This window comes from Typopeltis vanoorti, chromosome 4 (genome assembly GCF_054136105.1).
Source record: "Typopeltis vanoorti isolate ZY-2024b chromosome 4, IOZ_Tvanoo_1.0, whole genome shotgun sequence".
Classification (NCBI taxonomy): domain Eukaryota; kingdom Metazoa; phylum Arthropoda; class Arachnida; order Uropygi; family Thelyphonidae; genus Typopeltis; species Typopeltis vanoorti.
The window spans coordinates 18281662-18299033 of NC_143552.1; the positions used below are offsets into that span (position 1 = coordinate 18281662).

General features: G+C 36.4%; 1 protein-coding gene across 1 annotated transcript in view; it reads right to left on the reverse strand.

Annotated features, from left to right (window-relative positions):
• The window catches only part of LOC150107135 (small ribosomal subunit protein mS39-like), a 369834-nt gene that overhangs the window by 118579 nt on the left and 233883 nt on the right, over window positions 1–17372 (reverse strand). The window contains exon 15 of the mRNA XM_090391018.1: window positions 6011–6093. Coding sequence (XP_090247144.1) covers window positions 6011–6093 — 83 coding nt within the window. The remainder of the gene's footprint in view (window positions 1–6010; window positions 6094–17372) is intronic.

The following is a 17372-nucleotide window of genomic DNA, read 5'->3' on the forward strand; positions in this document are numbered from 1 at the left end:
GAGATTAGCTCTGCTAATGCATTCCTGGATGCTGACAATGTCATGTTCTTTCCTAATATCCTAATTTTTTATATGATATTGCCATTGATGCCATCTGTTCATGCCCCTGATCTTTCTCAGGACTCTCATATCTGCAGTCTCTAGTCTTTGGTCAAGTGTTTTACTTCTGATCCAACTCTCAGATCCATAAGTTAAAACTGGTTTGAACATTGTCTTGTACACAGGAATTTTAGTGTTCCAACTAATTCATCTCTTATTCCATATAAATTTATTCAATCGACTTCCTACCATACCAGCTTTGTTGAGTTTGTTGTCTATTTGCATATTTAATTTTCCGTCTTCACTAAAAATCGTGCCTAAGTAGCTGAAATGTTTCACTTGTTCTATAGGTTCTCAATTCACAATGCAGTTGACATTTTCAACAATTCAACCTATTTTCATTGTTTTGTCTTCTTATTGCTGACCTTCATACCATATCTATTACAACAGTTATTCGATTTAGTCAAGGAATCTTGCAGACTTGTAGCGGATTTATTTAGTAGTATAGCATTGTCCGCATAAAGCAAAGAGCCGACATTAACATCTCCAATTTTGATATCAGGTTTAATACCACTTTCCTTCATAATGTGATCCGTATAGATAATGAATAACAGAGGGGATAATGTACATCCTTGTCTCACACCAGATTTAACATTAAACCATCTTCCTGTACTTCCTTCAATTCTAACTGCTGATTTACAACTCAAACAAAGACTAAGTATTGCTTGATATAAGGTTTCAAATTATATACTACAATTACTAAATTCTAGTCTGAAGGAATTTAATAATTTGATTGGTGTTTTGGATTCAATTTAATGGACTTAAGTGTTTAATTTTGGTATATTATTGGAGCTTTATTAGCGTGGTTAGTGTACTAAAGTGTTTTATAACATAATCTATGTTGGGAAGTCGCCGCTAGATGAATTCGTAATGTGTAGTGTTCGTGCAAGCTCCAGATAAGATAAGTATCATTTTCAGTTATCGATACAAATTACTTAATATTGTGTAGTTTTGTTTTGCTTGCCTTGCGTATTTTAGTGCGTCTATTTTTGGTGTGTTATAACGTATAATTTGACAAAACACGTTACAGATAAGTATGGCACCTGTGCGAAGGAAAATGGCGGCCAGTAATGAAGGTTCGCCATCGTTATCAAAGAACGGTAGCATAAAAGAAATGAGTCAGTGTACTAGCTGTGAAATGTACGCTTTGCGGAGTGCGGTCGGAGTGTGGTTAGATGATAATAAAGGATTGAATGTGTGTACAAAATGTAGGGAGAATGCGGAATTGAAGTGTATTTCGGATCGTGAGTGTGATATTTTTGTCAACCTTCAGAATGAAGGAAATAGGGATATGACAAGAAACGGCAAGGTTGTACATGAAAATTGTGAGAGTGTGAATGTAGAAAGTGTGAATGATAGTATAAATGGTTTCTCAGAGAACAAAAAAAATGAGATAGATGCATTGAGTGAGATCGCGTTGTTGAATAGTGCGATAGAAAGAGCAAAACAGCAGCTAGAGTGCATGAACAAAAGTAGACTGAATGAACCAACCAATAATAAAAGGTATGACAGGAAAAATAGACGTATGAATGTGAACATGAACAAAATGAAGGATAGAGTGCTGTATGGAGACTCGTTTGTTCGAGGTGTGTTAGTAGAGGATTTGACAAAATCGTACCAACCTGGTGCGACCATAAAGGATGTAACTGCGTCTATTAGAGAGCAAAAGGAAAGGGTGAAAGAAATGATTGTTGTGGCAGGTACGAATGATTTGAAAGGAGATAAAATGGAAATGATAGAAGACCTGAATGAATTGTTTGAGGTAGCAAAAGAAAAGAGTGAGAGAGTCAGAATGATTAGTCTTTTGCCACGGTATGACAGTGAAATGTTTAAAAGGAGGGCTATAATTGCAAATGACTTTATGCGTGGGTTATGTATGACGAGTGGTGTGGAATTTGTGGATGTGTGGAGTGAGTTTGATGGGCGAAAGGATCTATATAAGATGGATGGCTTGCATTTGAATGGTTACGGTGTAAGAAGACTTGAGAAAGTGTTGCTGAATGTAGTGGATGTGCAAATTCAAGGAAACTAGATTTGTTAGGGGGGGGGGGGAGTAGAGATACAGTCCTTATGGAGGCAGTTGAATGTAAGAATGAATATAATATGCCAGAGCAAATATGGACAACAAATCTGAGTGGGATAGTTAATATAAGGCATCAAGGTAGGATTGGGTCTAATGGGGGTCTTAAATTCATGTACATTAATACTAGGAGTATTAGGAACAAGAAGGAAGAGTTTTTGGCCATGGTTGGCACTTCCAGACCACAGGTTATAGGTATTAGTGAAACATGGCTGACTGTAGATGATATAACTAGTGGGATTGAATGTGATGGGTATAGTGTGTTCAGGAATGACAGAGAGAATAAAATGGGGGGAGGAGTATTGTTGATGATAGCTGATGAGCTACAGCCAAGGAGAATAGAAGTTGAATTGCAGGATAGAGAAAAGAGCACATTTGAGGCCATTTGGTGTGAGATTGTGGCTATCAGAACTAAATATACAATTGGGTGCTGCTATAGACCAGGTGATGGAAAAGATGGTGGTGACAGTATGCACAAGCAAATAGAAGAAATGGGTGGAAGGAGGGTGATTATTATGGGAGATTTCAACTATGGTCGCATTGATTGGAGTGAGGAGAGGACACACGGGAGGAAGGAACTGGATTTTATGCGGTTATTAAGGGATAACTATTTGCGACAGCATGTAATGGAAAATACTAGGGGTCAGAGAGTGCTTGACCTAGTAATTACATCTGAGGATTTGGCTGTAACAAATATGACCACATTGCCACCAATCGGTGAGAGTGATCATAGGGTCTTAACTTGGGAGGTGGCTAAAGGTGTAGAATTTTCAATTAAGACAGGGTATATGTGGAATTATCGGGCTGGAAAGTATGACAAGCTTATGAGTTTGATTGGTTCAGTGCCATGGCATGTACAACTGCAAGGACTAGAAGTTGATAGTGCATGGGAGGTAGTTAAGAAGTGCTTGCATGAAGCAATGGCTGACTGTATACTTAGAGTCCGAATAATAAATCAAGTAGGGGTAAAATGGATGAATAACACCATTAAGCTTGAGCTGCAAAAAAAGAAACAACTATGGAGGGAATTTAAGGAGAAGGGTGACCTGCAGGCACATGAACGGTATAAAGCGCAGGCCAGAAGGGTGACGAGTGTGGTAAGAAAAGCAAAAAAGGATTACGAAAGAACATTGGCCATGCAGGCTAAAGAGAATCCTAAACAGTTTTTTAGATATGTAGCAAGTAAAAGGAAAAATGTACATGGCAGCTTGATTTTAAAGAATGCCGATGGTAATGAGGTAACTGAATCAGTTGAGATAGTTGAGTTACTGAGTGAGCACTTTGCAAAAGTATATCATCCAGGTGGTGACATTGCAGAAACGAATAAACCAGTAGATTATACGGGAATTGTGGTTAATGAAGTGGAGGTGAGTAGTCTATTGCATAACCTCAATGTCAATACATCTGTGGGATTGGATGGTATACCAGCTCGTGTTGTACGAGAAGCAGCTAAAGAATTGTCAGTACCCTTGACCATTTTGTTTAATTTGAGTCTCGGGTCTGGGTTAGTCCCGAGCGGGTGGAAAGAGGGGAAAATAGTTCCACTGCATAAAGGTGGTTCCAAGACTGCTGTTGTAAATTACCGACCGATTAGCATATCAGGAATCATTGTCAAGGTCTTAGAGAAAATAGTCAAGAGGAAAATACAAGATTGGATAGAAGAAAATGGGATACTGTATCGGGGACAGCATGGTTTTGTGAAGGGTAGGTCATGCCTCAGTAACTTGCTCACGTATTATAACACAGTGACGGCTGGACTGGATAAGGGTAATGGGTTTACGGTGATTCTACTGGACCTTGCCAAGGCCTTTGACAGGATTCCAAATGGAATTCTAATCAGTAAATTGCAGCATATGGGAATGGACATAGGGTTGGTGAGATGGATAGGAGGGTGGTTGACGGAGAGATATCAGAGAGTGGTTTACTCGGGAGTAGAGTCCACAAAAATGGCCTGTGACTAGTGGTGTGCCACAAGGATCTGTTCTTGGACCACTGCTGTTTAATTTGTTCATAAATAATATAGGAAATGATCTGAGAGGAACAGTTCATTTGTTTGCGGATGATGCGAAGTTGGGTAGGGCAATAGTGAATGCAGATGACGTCAAAATTTTGCAGGATGATTTGGATAGATTGGAGGTCTGGGCTAAGGAGAATGGATGTCAGTTTAATGTGGCAAAATGTAAGGTTATGCATTTTGGGGTGAAAAGATTGGCAGCAGTTTACTGCATTGGTGGAACCGTGCTCCAGGAAATTGATGAGGCACGAGATTTAGGAGTGTTGGTAGATAAGGAATTGAAATTTAGGGGACACATTGCAAAAGTGACCAAAACAGCTCATCAAATCACTTGGTTGCTGAAGAATACGTTGACAAGCAGAGACAAGCAGGTTATTGTTCCTCTGTATCGAGCCTTGATAAGACCCCATCTAGACTACTGTGCTCAGATCTGGTCACCTAGGTTTCTTCTTGATGGGGAGGAGGTGGAGAGGATCCAGAGGCGAGTGACCAAGATGATAGCAGGTCTGTGGAATGAACCGTATGAGAACAGGATTTGTGGGTTGCAAAAATTGGTTGATAGGTGGAGGAGGGGAGATATGATTGAGACATTCAAATTACTGAAGGGTTTCTATAAAATTAATTCAGAAGATATTTTTGAGAACAGGGCTGGTTGTGGGAGGACTAGGGGACATCCATGGAAACTGGGCAAAAGTGTGGTTAGTAAAGGTGTTAGAGCTGGGTTCTTTACTTTTAGAGTAGTGAATGAGTGGAATGCACTCCCTGAGTCTGTGGTGGATGCTGTGACAGTGAATGAGTTTAAGGCGAGGTATGATAGATACTGTATGAATGTCAAATAGTTGTGATGAATATGATTTGGGGCCTCTCTCGATGAGTCTAATGACTCCCTGGAGTTGCCCGTAATAATAGTAATAATAATAATATTAATAATAATAAAATTTTGGATTTAGGATGTACATGAAATGATGTCCATAAAGTTCATATTAGTTTCAACAGGATAATTTTTAAAGGAAAAATGATTTGCAATAATATTATTAATTCTACTGGACGAAGATGAATAACATTTGATATTTTGGATATCTATTAACATTTGTTCAGCCGTTTCATATGACAAAATCAGGCAAAAAGAAAATTATATATTTACAGCAAGTACATATGTGAAAAATGGAACAAGTTTCATAAACCACATTTGATACACCTGTGGATTTTTCAAAAAGTACTACTACTGCTATTTGATATTAGTATATACTGTAAATGTGTCAAAAGCAACAGAAATATTGCCAGCTGATCATTCACACTGCTAAACAATCTTAAACGGTGTTGCATATAAATAATGATAATTTTGTAAGGGTAATGTGTATTTGGTCAATAGTATAGATTGCAGAAATTTTCACTATTAAGCTAGTCCTAGATTCAATGCTACTTGACAAAAAACTTTCCCCATTATAATTATTTTTTTTGTAACTATAACAATCCCACCTTGGCTTGCAGGAATAATATTTAATGAAATTTAGTCATTTTAAGGATCACTATTAAATTTTGTTTGAGTCATAATTAGGCAAAACAAAATTATATATGTGGCATGAATGTCAAAAACAGTTCTAAGTTTGATCAGTGTAATAACAAATGATACCACTATGTATTATGCAATTAATGAAGCTTTTTTTTTAAAAAAAAATTAATGGAATCACTTCTTTACTTTTTAGATTAAGAGGTGATGGCTTACAAAGAAGCCTATAATGCTAGTCATATTTCTCATTGTTAACTTTAAAACTCATTTAAACTATATGTAGACATAAGAAAAAACAACAAAATACCTAATCTTTCTCCTTATTTTTGGTGTCTGATTTTCAATTCTGTTTTTAATATCCATTGATATAGTTAGAAATATTTCTTGGAGCTAAGTGACAAACAAAATAATAAATTAAGCTTCAAAAACTGCCAGTTTTATCAATGATGAAACTCATTAAACATATTTATTTATTTATAAGAAAAAAAACTCTACAATTCTTATTTTAATCTATCTGAAAAAAATGTAATCAACCAATTCAAATCTGAGTTGAAAAACTCAAAAGCACAAAACTATTTGCTCTTATATCCAAATGATAGATGCATTTTTGGGTTTAGTTAAAGCCACTGTTTGCAATTGCCTACATAATCTCTCCAAAAGTCTAGGGAATTATAAAGCAAAATTCAACTTTTTTTTTTTACATGACTTTTCCTCATGAAAGGCTGTAAACCTACAGTACATTGGTAACATGGGCAGGCTAAAGTTCTTTTTATTTATCTTTATTATTTTTGTATTTTTTATTTATTGGTTACAAAATACATACACCCTACTCTTAGAATAAACACAGAACTTTTTAAAGCCACTTTTTATAGATGGGATGGGGCCATAAATTGAGTGAAGAAATTTATCTATCTCATATATAAAACCAATCACAAATATCCATAATTAAGCAATATTTGAACTGAAGTCTGTTGACTGGAGAGCAGGTACATTAACTACTTACTCAAAGCTAAAAATCATATCAATCACATGCATATCAACCATGTAATTTATTCTCAGTTCATGAATCAAACAAGCATTGGAAATAAGCACTCTAGTGGTAATATGGTCGAGCAGACTTCTAGATACAATATCTTTTCTCAAATTGCCACATCAATGAACATAAACATATTTGCATCTCCTCCAACTACTACCACATCATTTACTTAAGATATTGAAATGTTAAAAGTTTCAACTTGCTTGTCAGCATCTCTTATCTTATCAATTATCTTGCTAATTCTCCTTTATGGAAAACATACTCTATAGAATTTCTCATTTACCACACCTCTAATAATGGAATCTCCATACATCGCTATTGTCGAGTCATTTGTCACCTCTTTTTTTCTGCTTTACTTCACCTTAACCTTTTGTACTTATCCATTCTTATTCTCCAAATTTTTCATCTCATTACACATCTTTTTTTCATTTCACTATAAATTAAAGATTCCAAAAATAAGGCAACTGATGTGAAGTCATTAGCCTCTATATGCATGTAGTTGAGTCATGGAGATACTTCATGCACAAATTTTGTTTCTTACACTTGGATAGAGGATTAAACCAAGAATATAATTTTTTGGCATCTTTAATGTATAGTATAACCAAATGAAACAATTTTCAATGTATATCACTAAATTCATTACTTGTATGTGGGAAATATATAATGTTTGCATTACTTTGACTTTGGTATCTCTTCTGAGCTCCACCTTCACATTTAATTATGCTTGTCTTTGGGTTTGCTTACTTCTTGGAGAGTAGTGACAGGCAAAAATCCACCACCACTCGGTGGTGGTGGGCTTTTGCCTTTCACTGAGTGAAGCCACAATTGAATTTCCTGTCCTGGAGATCCTTTAGGGTCGCTCAGTGAGATTTATCTTGTGGATCGTTCAGAATTTTTGGAGAGGTATCTCTGCACTTTAATATACCTCAATAAAGGTATATTAAAGTGCAGATATATTATATTATAGAAACCTCTGGGTAGTGGCCCTTCTCATAATGTATAGCATTATATACATCCCAAAGGATGTATATAATGCAAGGATGTGCTTTGCATTATGAGATACTAAGGCAATTGATGTGAAGTCATTAGCTCTATATACAAGCAGCCCAGTCGTGAAGATACTTCACATGCAAACTTTGTTTGCTTACACCTGGATAAAGGATTAAACCAAGAATATAATTTCACAGCATCTTTAATTTTTACTTAAGATACTCCTGATCTATTCAGAGAGGGAGATATCAGCAACTCTGAATATTACGAATTCTATCAGTATGGTATCATTCCATCTATACTTAGAACTTCAGTGCCAAAGTTAACCCTTATCTCACTTTGTTTTTCTTTTACATACTATAATTTTGAAGCAAGAGCCCCCCCCACCACCACCACCATAGCTCAAAAAGTGCTAATCATGCCCTTAGTTTGGACATGGTGTAGGAGTGAATCTTATAAGAGGATGCAAAGAACCTTTATAAAGCTTTTTAATTAAATGCCAATTAGTTCTCATACAGAGGCGGCAGATTTTTTGTGTTAGAAACTCAGGTTTTAAATTCTGCAAAACAGGCGAACCAACTGTAGAACACAAGCAATTAACAGATTTAGCATATTGGCCTTATTCCTGAATGAAGTTGTACTTCTAATATCTAAACTGAATCCAAATGTACAAGGGATTCAAGAATATTTACACAAACATTTAAACATCAATTTCACATATAGGAAATTAACAGAGAAACTCATAGTAAACTATTACCATGTGCAGTTTATATAGGTGAGGGTTGAGAAAAAAGGAACCTGTTGATATTATCTACAGTGAACAGTTGGTGGGGAGCATTTCATGAGAAAAATTTGATATGCATGCAGGAACGAAAAGGGATGCTGAGAAGCTGCAGGTCATTTCACAGGTCCCTAGGTTCAGACTCTAATGGTTCATTACTTGGTGTAATACCATCACTTTGCTTACTAGAAGTTTGAGGTGGTCAAAAACTATATCTGAATCCAGGAGCAAAGATATGGATTACCTTTCCTAGTTTTTTCTGGTAACATCATGATCATAAACATATCATCAATATGTTCATGATGGTAGATCATGAAAAGAGCCTGCTTTTCAATCATAAAATGTCTCTCTGTTAATGTCACCCAACCTTTCTGAATGTTTTGATTTCCTTTCCTAGTTTTCCAACTGCATAAATCCAGCAGGTAGAGAAGGTGAGGTGTTTATATTTATAATCATCAATGTTCTCACACAAATTGTCCATATACCAGGAATACCAGATGACTCTCTAAAATCTTCATCATTAGCATTCCATCTGCATTCAGTTGATTTCTTTTTCCATGGAGCAACTTTCATAAATCCACTCTCATACACATGCTGTCTGGCATTATAGAAGGGCTAAGTATGATAATCTTTGCGATTTTTATGCTTCATTTTCTTGGTTGACTTATTGTTTTTAGTTATATGATCCAAATATTTACAATGGATACATCATCCAAATAATTATTATTGGAAGTGCTTTTTTTTTTTGTAAAAAAATAGGTGATGCATTCTTGCTAGCAGGAAAAAACTGAAGATAACATGCGACTTGGTAGTTTGCTCATTCCTTAAAAAATCTTCATGCCCATCTTCTTTTCCACTCCAAGAATTCATTCCACTTGTGTACATTATACACGTTCAAGCAGGACTGTTGAAACTCACTAAGCAACTAAAGCAATGCCCAGGAGAAGGCTTCAAGGGCAGCAAAACTATATCTCAACCACTGAAAAAGCTTTTTAAAACAACATACACGTATTTTCTTTAATTTTAAAGCGACATATACCCTAACAATGGTCTGGCATCCGAGTCTCTTATTTTGATACTTCAACCAGTAATACTACATACAGAAGTATTTTTATCAACAATTCAGCAAAGTGAACAATCATTCATGTCAGTCATTCTTTGCTGTTGGAAGCGGATACAATCATGAACAAAAACAGTCTTTGACACAACTTCAGTAATTAACTCTTCACTCATTTTTTCATTTGTTTTGTGGAGGCTTTTATAGTATGGTCCCATGTATGGTCCACAATGAATTATGGATGTCAGACATGGACATATACAAAATTCATAATCAAGAAATTGCAGGACTTTGAGATGTGGTGCTATAGGAGAGCAATGAAGATTCCTGGAATGAGACAAAAAAAAAAAAAAAATTAATGAAGAGGTATTAAGTTAATGGGAACCAAAAGAGCACTCATGGAAGATCTTATAAAGAGAAAGTGCAAATTGGCAAGACACATATTAAGAGGATAAGCAAGGAAAACATCTCTGGAAATACTGGAGGGAAGAAGATCTCCTGGTAGATGAAGAACTTCTTGGATTGATGATGTAAAAAATTGATGATAACAAGAGCTATAATGAGAACAAAAGAATGGCAGCGGATTGGACACTCTGGCATACCATGATTGCTAACCTCCAAATTGGAGAAGCTACTTGAGAAGAATTTTTCATTTTTTACTTTACAATTCAAGACAATGTTTTTTTTATATTACTTCTTGAATGAACAGAATTTGCTAATGTCAGATGCAAAAAGTAAAATGATTTAATTAACACATTTGTGAGAGGAAGAGACAAATCGACTCGTGTTGTACTTGACTTTCAAGCAGGACATGAGAATTTATCCAATGCTTTCTGTTTACTTATCCAATATATATTGGTTGTTTAGTACTAGAATGAAAATGACTCTATGCAGTGAAGCATATCCCCACCCCCCACAAAGCACCATACAAACATAGCCAGTGTATACTGTATTCAGTGAAAAATAGAGTAATTGGAGTATTTAGGTAATGAATAGTGTAAGGACTACAATAAGAAACAATGGGAATGAACACTATACCATAGCAAACCAAAAAAAAAAAAAAAGTAAAGGTTTTATTGTAGCATTAAAATACAGTATATCATGCTTGAGGAGCAACACGTGAGACACAGACTGGTGTGAACATGTTAATAATATATACATTAAAATTCTAAAAATAGTTATAGCAAATATCTTAACAATAGGTCTAGTAAAAATGCAAATTTCATTAAATAACTAAGTTTATTTTAATACTAGGTAAATGTATAAAAAATTTCAAAATTACTGTTTAATTGAAGTGCTGGTATGCTGTACTGTTGCACTCTGTCCCCCCCCCCCCCCAAAAGGCACTGATTATTGGTATGGAAACATTCATTTCCCATTCCACTCTAAATTCTTATCCCTGAAGCTGCCTTGGTTATGTGCAGGTGTGCCGAGCCTGTTCAAAAGAAGAATCCAATCTATTTCTATTGACTTTCATAATTCCAAAAAAACATGATCTTTCTTCTTTCCTATTCACTTTTTTCTATATATGAATTATTTTATCAGGTGGTAAAGATAATGGTTTTCAGGCGTAAAGACTGAAACTTCAAATCCTGTCTAGGATTGAAGGATCTTTATAAGGACTTTTCAAGTGAAGCTAGTCTCACAATGGAGGTTTATTTGAGTAATTCGGTTCAGGATGTCATGGAAGCGTATGATCTCACTGGGTTCTTTTAATAGTCATGAATTGTAATTAATGCTGTAGTTTTCTCTTGAGACATGATTACTGAGACAAGTCATTGCGAACTTTCACATTTTTTTTTTTATTTTACTAACAAGAAATGAGAGAGAATCACTAGCATCTGTAAAATGGAAGATACAGAGAAAACTGATTCCAATTTAATGGATCACGGAATGTTTATTCTTTAGTCAGTTAAACATCATCTACAATAATAATTAGTAGATGTTCAGAATTTATAGCAAGTTTTTTTTTTTTTTTTTTTTTTTTGCGAGAAATTATATTCTTGTTTTTAGCCATCAAACATGAATCAAGATCTGCATGTGAAGTATCTACAACAGGATACTTTATATAGGATGATGACTTCATATCAAACTGCCTCAGTATTCCATAATGAACATCATGCCTACTTTTGGACATGTAAAGGATAACCACTTAGACTAGTTTAAATCTTTACTGAGGTGTCACCCAATGGGTGACAGACTTGTGGAGATACAAGAGCTAAATCAATGTAGAAGTCATATTTTCTATATACAAGTAGCAAAATGGGGTATCACCATATTATTAAAATATTTTGTATGACCATGTGCAAACTTTTGTTTACTTGTGCATATGTAAAGGGAAAAAAAATCAATTTTATCAAGAATAACTGACATATTACAAGGGAAAAAATTTGCTGCAATGATCTTTGATCCAAAGAATTAAATAATATGGTGATAACACCATTTTTCTGCTTATATATGGAAAATATGACTTTTGCATTGATTTAACTATCAGTATTTCAATGGACATAACTCCAATTGATGACAATATGCTCCTCATTAGACTCATCCAAAATCTGGGGGTGAAACACTTATCAGCTACACTTCACTACTCATGTTATCTCCTTTCTGCATTGCTTCACTGAATGTACAAGGACCCCACAGACTAGTTAAACAAGAAGCCACATGGAAACTAATGCTAAGCCATAATATTAAGTTACTGTTTCTCTATGACACTTATTTCTGTAGATATAGAGATATAAAAACCGTTACAGACAAATAATAACAGGGCTGGAGTAGGGGTATTTGTATTCTTGTCCCTCTCCTCTTTGGATCGTTCTGTGCTATCCAAAGGGATGCAGAAGGGTAAGTCTTGACAACAGACCGGAACTACCAGAAGTGTGTAATAAGGTTTATAAATGTATAAACTATATAAATATGGCTGCCCACTACATCACAGCAAGGTAACTGCACATTAGATAAAATGTGATTCCAGGAGTGGAAAAGCAGGATATGCTATTAATAGTAGGTAGTGGCTTGGAATAAGTTGATCTAGACATGTGCTCCTTATTTTATTGTTTTAAAAGTGATTTCTTATACAAACTCCACCAAACAAAACTGCAGCACAATTCTTAAAAGGCATATCATGGAAAAGTTCATAAGTACTCTTTAAGTGTCCTATAACAGTCATTTTTTATTCATTTAATATCAGTCATGTGCAAATGCTTACTAATGCCTACAGCAAAAATGGCAAACAAAACCACTCTCCAAACACTCTGGACCTCTTCCTCACTAGTTATCCCTCCAAACATACTGTGAACGTTGTAACTCCCTAAGGTAATTCAGACCACAACCTTATGCTTATCTCCCCCCCCCCCCCCCCCACTGAGCATCACTCACACAGCCATTTGTGCCCAAGAGTTATCTAGCAGTATAAGAATGGCAAGTTGGATGACCTCTGAGACTTCTATGCCTCATTCTCTTGGCTGGATTATTGCCTTCAACCTTCTCTGTCCTGTGACTTCTTCAACTAGGTTGCAATTTTCACAATGGAAGCATATTGACCATGATGGCAGACGGTCCCCTACTTCTATGTAACCAGTGCTAGGGTCATCCAAAATCTGGGGGTGAAACACTTATCAGCTACACTTCACTACTCATGTTATCTCCTTTCTGCATTGCTTCACTGAATGTACAAGGACCCCACAGACTAGTTAAACAAGAAGCCACATGGAAACTAATGCTAAGCCATAATATTAAGTTACTGTTTCTCTATGACACTTATTTCTGTAGATATAGAGATATAAAAACCGTTACAGACAAATAATAACAGGGCTGGAGTAGGGGTATTTGTATTCTTGTCCCTCTCCTCTTTGGATCGTTCTGTGCTATCCAAAGGGATGCAGAAGGGTAAGTCTTGACAACAGACCGGAACTACCAGAAGTGTGTAATAAGGTTTATAAATGTATAAACTATATAAATATGGCTGCCCACTACATCACAGCAAGGTAACTGCACATTAGATAAAATGTGATTCCAGGAGTGGAAAAGCAGGATATGCTATTAATAGTAGGTAGTGGCTTGGAATAAGTTGATCTAGACATGTGCTCCTTATTTTATTGTTTTAAAAGTGATTTCTTATACAAACTCCACCAAACAAAACTGCAGCACAATTCTTAAAAGGCATATCATGGAAAAGTTCATAAGTACTCTTTAAGTGTCCTATAACAGTCATTTTTTATTCATTTAATATCAGTCATGTGCAAATGCTTACTAATGCCTACAGCAAAAATGGCAAACAAAACCACTCTCCAAACACTCTGGACCTCTTCCTCACTAGTTATCCCTCCAAACATACTGTGAACGTTGTAACTCCCTAAGGTAATTCAGACCACAACCTTATGCTTATCTCCCCCCCCCCCCACTGAGCATCACTCACACAGCCATTTGTGCCCAAGAGTTATCTAGCAGTATAAGAATGGCAAGTTGGATGACCTCTGAGACTTCTATGCCTCATTCTCTTGGCTGGATTATTGCCTTCAACCTTCTCTGTCCTGTGACTTCTTCAACTAGGTTGCAATTTTCACAATGGAAGCATATTGACCATGATGGCAGACGGTCCCCTACTTCTATGTAACCAGTGCTAGGGTCCTACAAGATTCTGTCCTCTCATCCCTGCTCTTTCTTCTATATATCAATGACATGCTCCAGTTGACCATCAATTCCATACACAGTTTCACTGATGAAGAGCACATTCCTCCTTTTCACTTGTACCACACAATCTACAGAACAACAACTTCTAAAACTCTAAATTCTGATCTCCAAATCATTCTTTGATAGGGCATGGATAATTTTGTCAATTCAATGCCTGCAAAACACAGTTATGCCTTATTTTCCACACAAAAAAAGAACCATATTCTCCCTTGACAACATCCAAATCTCTAGGCAAGATGAGATTTCTCTTTTTGGGATTCTAATCTTTAAATATGAATTGCTCATTGTTTCCACACACTGATGATGTACTGTTATTTTCAGTACAAAATATATGTGCTTCTCATTAAAGTTTATTACTATGGTTATCATGTTATTTTCGTTGTTTACTCCTTGGGATTACCTTGACATCAAGATCCTCTTGGCTTAAATATATTACAACCATTGCTTCCTTGGCATCCAAAAAATCAGGATTCCTCTTTTGCTCAAGGCATTACTTTACCTTTGAACAGCTATTAACTTTTACATATCACAAATCCACCCACCCATCGAGTACCGCTCACACATTTGGGACCATGCTTTCAAAGAGTTCCTTAAAAATACTTGATGTAATTAATACAGGAGAGAGCAATCAGACTGATTAATGACCCATTCCTGACCACCTCCAGTTGCTTTTATACAGGCATTTAGTATCTGCTGCATGTATCTTCTATAAATAATTTCATGGCAAATGTTTATCAGAACTGGCATTAAAAATCACCCTCTATCTACCAAACCCATTAAAACAGACAGAGCTGCCACCCAACATCCCTTCACAGTCAAACTCCATACAGAACAAATATCTCTTCCTCCTCCTTCATTCCCTGATGCTGTACTGTGGAACAGCTTCCCTTCCCAGGTGTTTGCCAAGGAATATAATCAATAGGTCTTCAAATCTAATATGAACAAGTTCTCCTTTCCCAAATCTCTGCAGGTACCTAATGTACTACAGGTTGACCAACCAACTTCTCATGTATGGGCCACATAAAAAATATGTCTTGACAATGCTTAACTAGAAGATATATAGATGATTCACAATCCTAATCACCAGGCTTACACTTACATGAACTGAGGTATTGAATACTGGCAAATGTATATCTCGTCTTATACAAACAGAGTAATTCAGATCAAACATGGCAGATCATAATCCAGCCCTACTTAAATTTCAATTTACTGATCTCTGCTTCTATTTACCATGGAACAAGTAGAGATCAGTTCTAACTCATGGATATCTCTACTAGTTTTCCATGGGTTAGAACTGACCTGGCTGGCTCAGTGGTTAGCGTATCTGCTCTCCAGCCAAAAAACTGCAGGTTTCAGTCCCGCAGTGAGCATGGATGTTTTGTAATTGTCTGTGAAAATACTAGTGGCAGTGGCGAACAGTAGATGGCATTGATATGGAGGATGGTAGTTGTGTAGTTGGTGGAGACGGAGAGTTGTAGAGCAGGTACCCTCCCTCGATGAGTCTTTGGACTCCTTGAGGGTGTCACATAATAATAATCATCATAATAATAATAATAATAATAGATTTCCTGTCAATATTTTAGACAAAACTCTAGATCTTCTGTTCCAACTGGCAAAAATTATTTGGGACTGGATACATCCTCTAAATTCAAATCAGTAAAACTGAACATAACTGAATAGGGAAAGGAATATTCTTCTTTGAGTGTCATCTCCTATCGGAGGTCAGCGACCACCTTGGCAAATTTCGAGCGATCCTAGCCACTCTGAACAGTCCCTCAAAGCTCATGGCAGTCCACTGTTTGATGTCTGCCAGCCAAGATTTGACCTTTGGACATGATGCCAACATCTTTCACACGTCTTTGGAAATTTCCATCTATGGTAATTCTCAGAATTCTTCACTAATCTTAGAATTAGACTTACTGATTTAACATTACTTAATAGCCTTACATGATGACATCATGCACCACATTATTTTAACAATGGTTCAATACAATATTATTAGAGAAAAAATTTTTCAGTCCAAAACTAACATTACTCTAAGTACATTCTTTTAAGGGGTGCTTAAGGGTCAAAGCTGTATAACTGAGAGGAGACCTCCACATAGCCTTTAAAGGAATGCGGAGAACCGACCAGGGCTTCTGACCTAATGTCCAATCCTCACCTTCTCGTGGTGCACCCTGTTGGGTATCTACTTTGATACTGAACGAACGAGGATGGGCTGGTAATTTGGGATTTAGCCGACCAAATTGTATTCTTATTGGTTAAACCAAAATGAAAAACGATGGTACAACATGACAAAATTTCATGCCGGCTGGGGCGTCACCCGGTTAAACAAGGCCCCCGTTGTTTCCGCCAGGGAACCAGGGCGAACAGCGAAAAGTCAGCTACTGGAACAAATCTGAAAATAAGCCCCAACTCAACATCACCAGAGTTAAAGATCGGTACTATCAACGTAAGAAGCCTGAATGGCAAAGAAATGGAGCTAGCTGAGGAATTAGATAAGTACCAGATCGACATAATAGGGGTGACTGAAACAAAAAAGACCAAAACTGGTGAGATCTTTCTGAGCAATAAATACAAAATGTTATATTCAGGCAATAACAATCAAGGAAAAGAAGGAGTAGCCATAGTATTCAACACAAAATACGAGGCTAATCTTCTTGAATGGCAGTCAGTCTCAAGTAGAGTAATGTGGGCAAATATGAGAATGGGGAACTGGACAATGAGACTTATTTGTGCCTATGGTCCCACAGAAGGTTCTACTAAGGTAGAAGTGGAGGAATTTTTTGAGGCTTTAGAAAAAGCAACTGACACAATGAAAAAGGAAAAGTTGGTCCTTGTAGGGGATCTAAATAGCAGAGTAGGAAATGATTGTGAGACATACAAAAATATTTTGGGAAAATTTGGAGAAAAGAGCAAAGCTAATAATAACGGCAAATATCTGTTGGATTTCTGCTCAGGACATGGACTGGTTATTACTAACACCATGTTCCAACATAAAAATGTGCACAAATTCACATGGAGAGAAGAGGCTAGGAATAAGAAAAGTCTCATTGACTATGTTATTGTTGATAGTGATGTTTTCTCCCTGGTGCAGGACACCAGAGTGGACA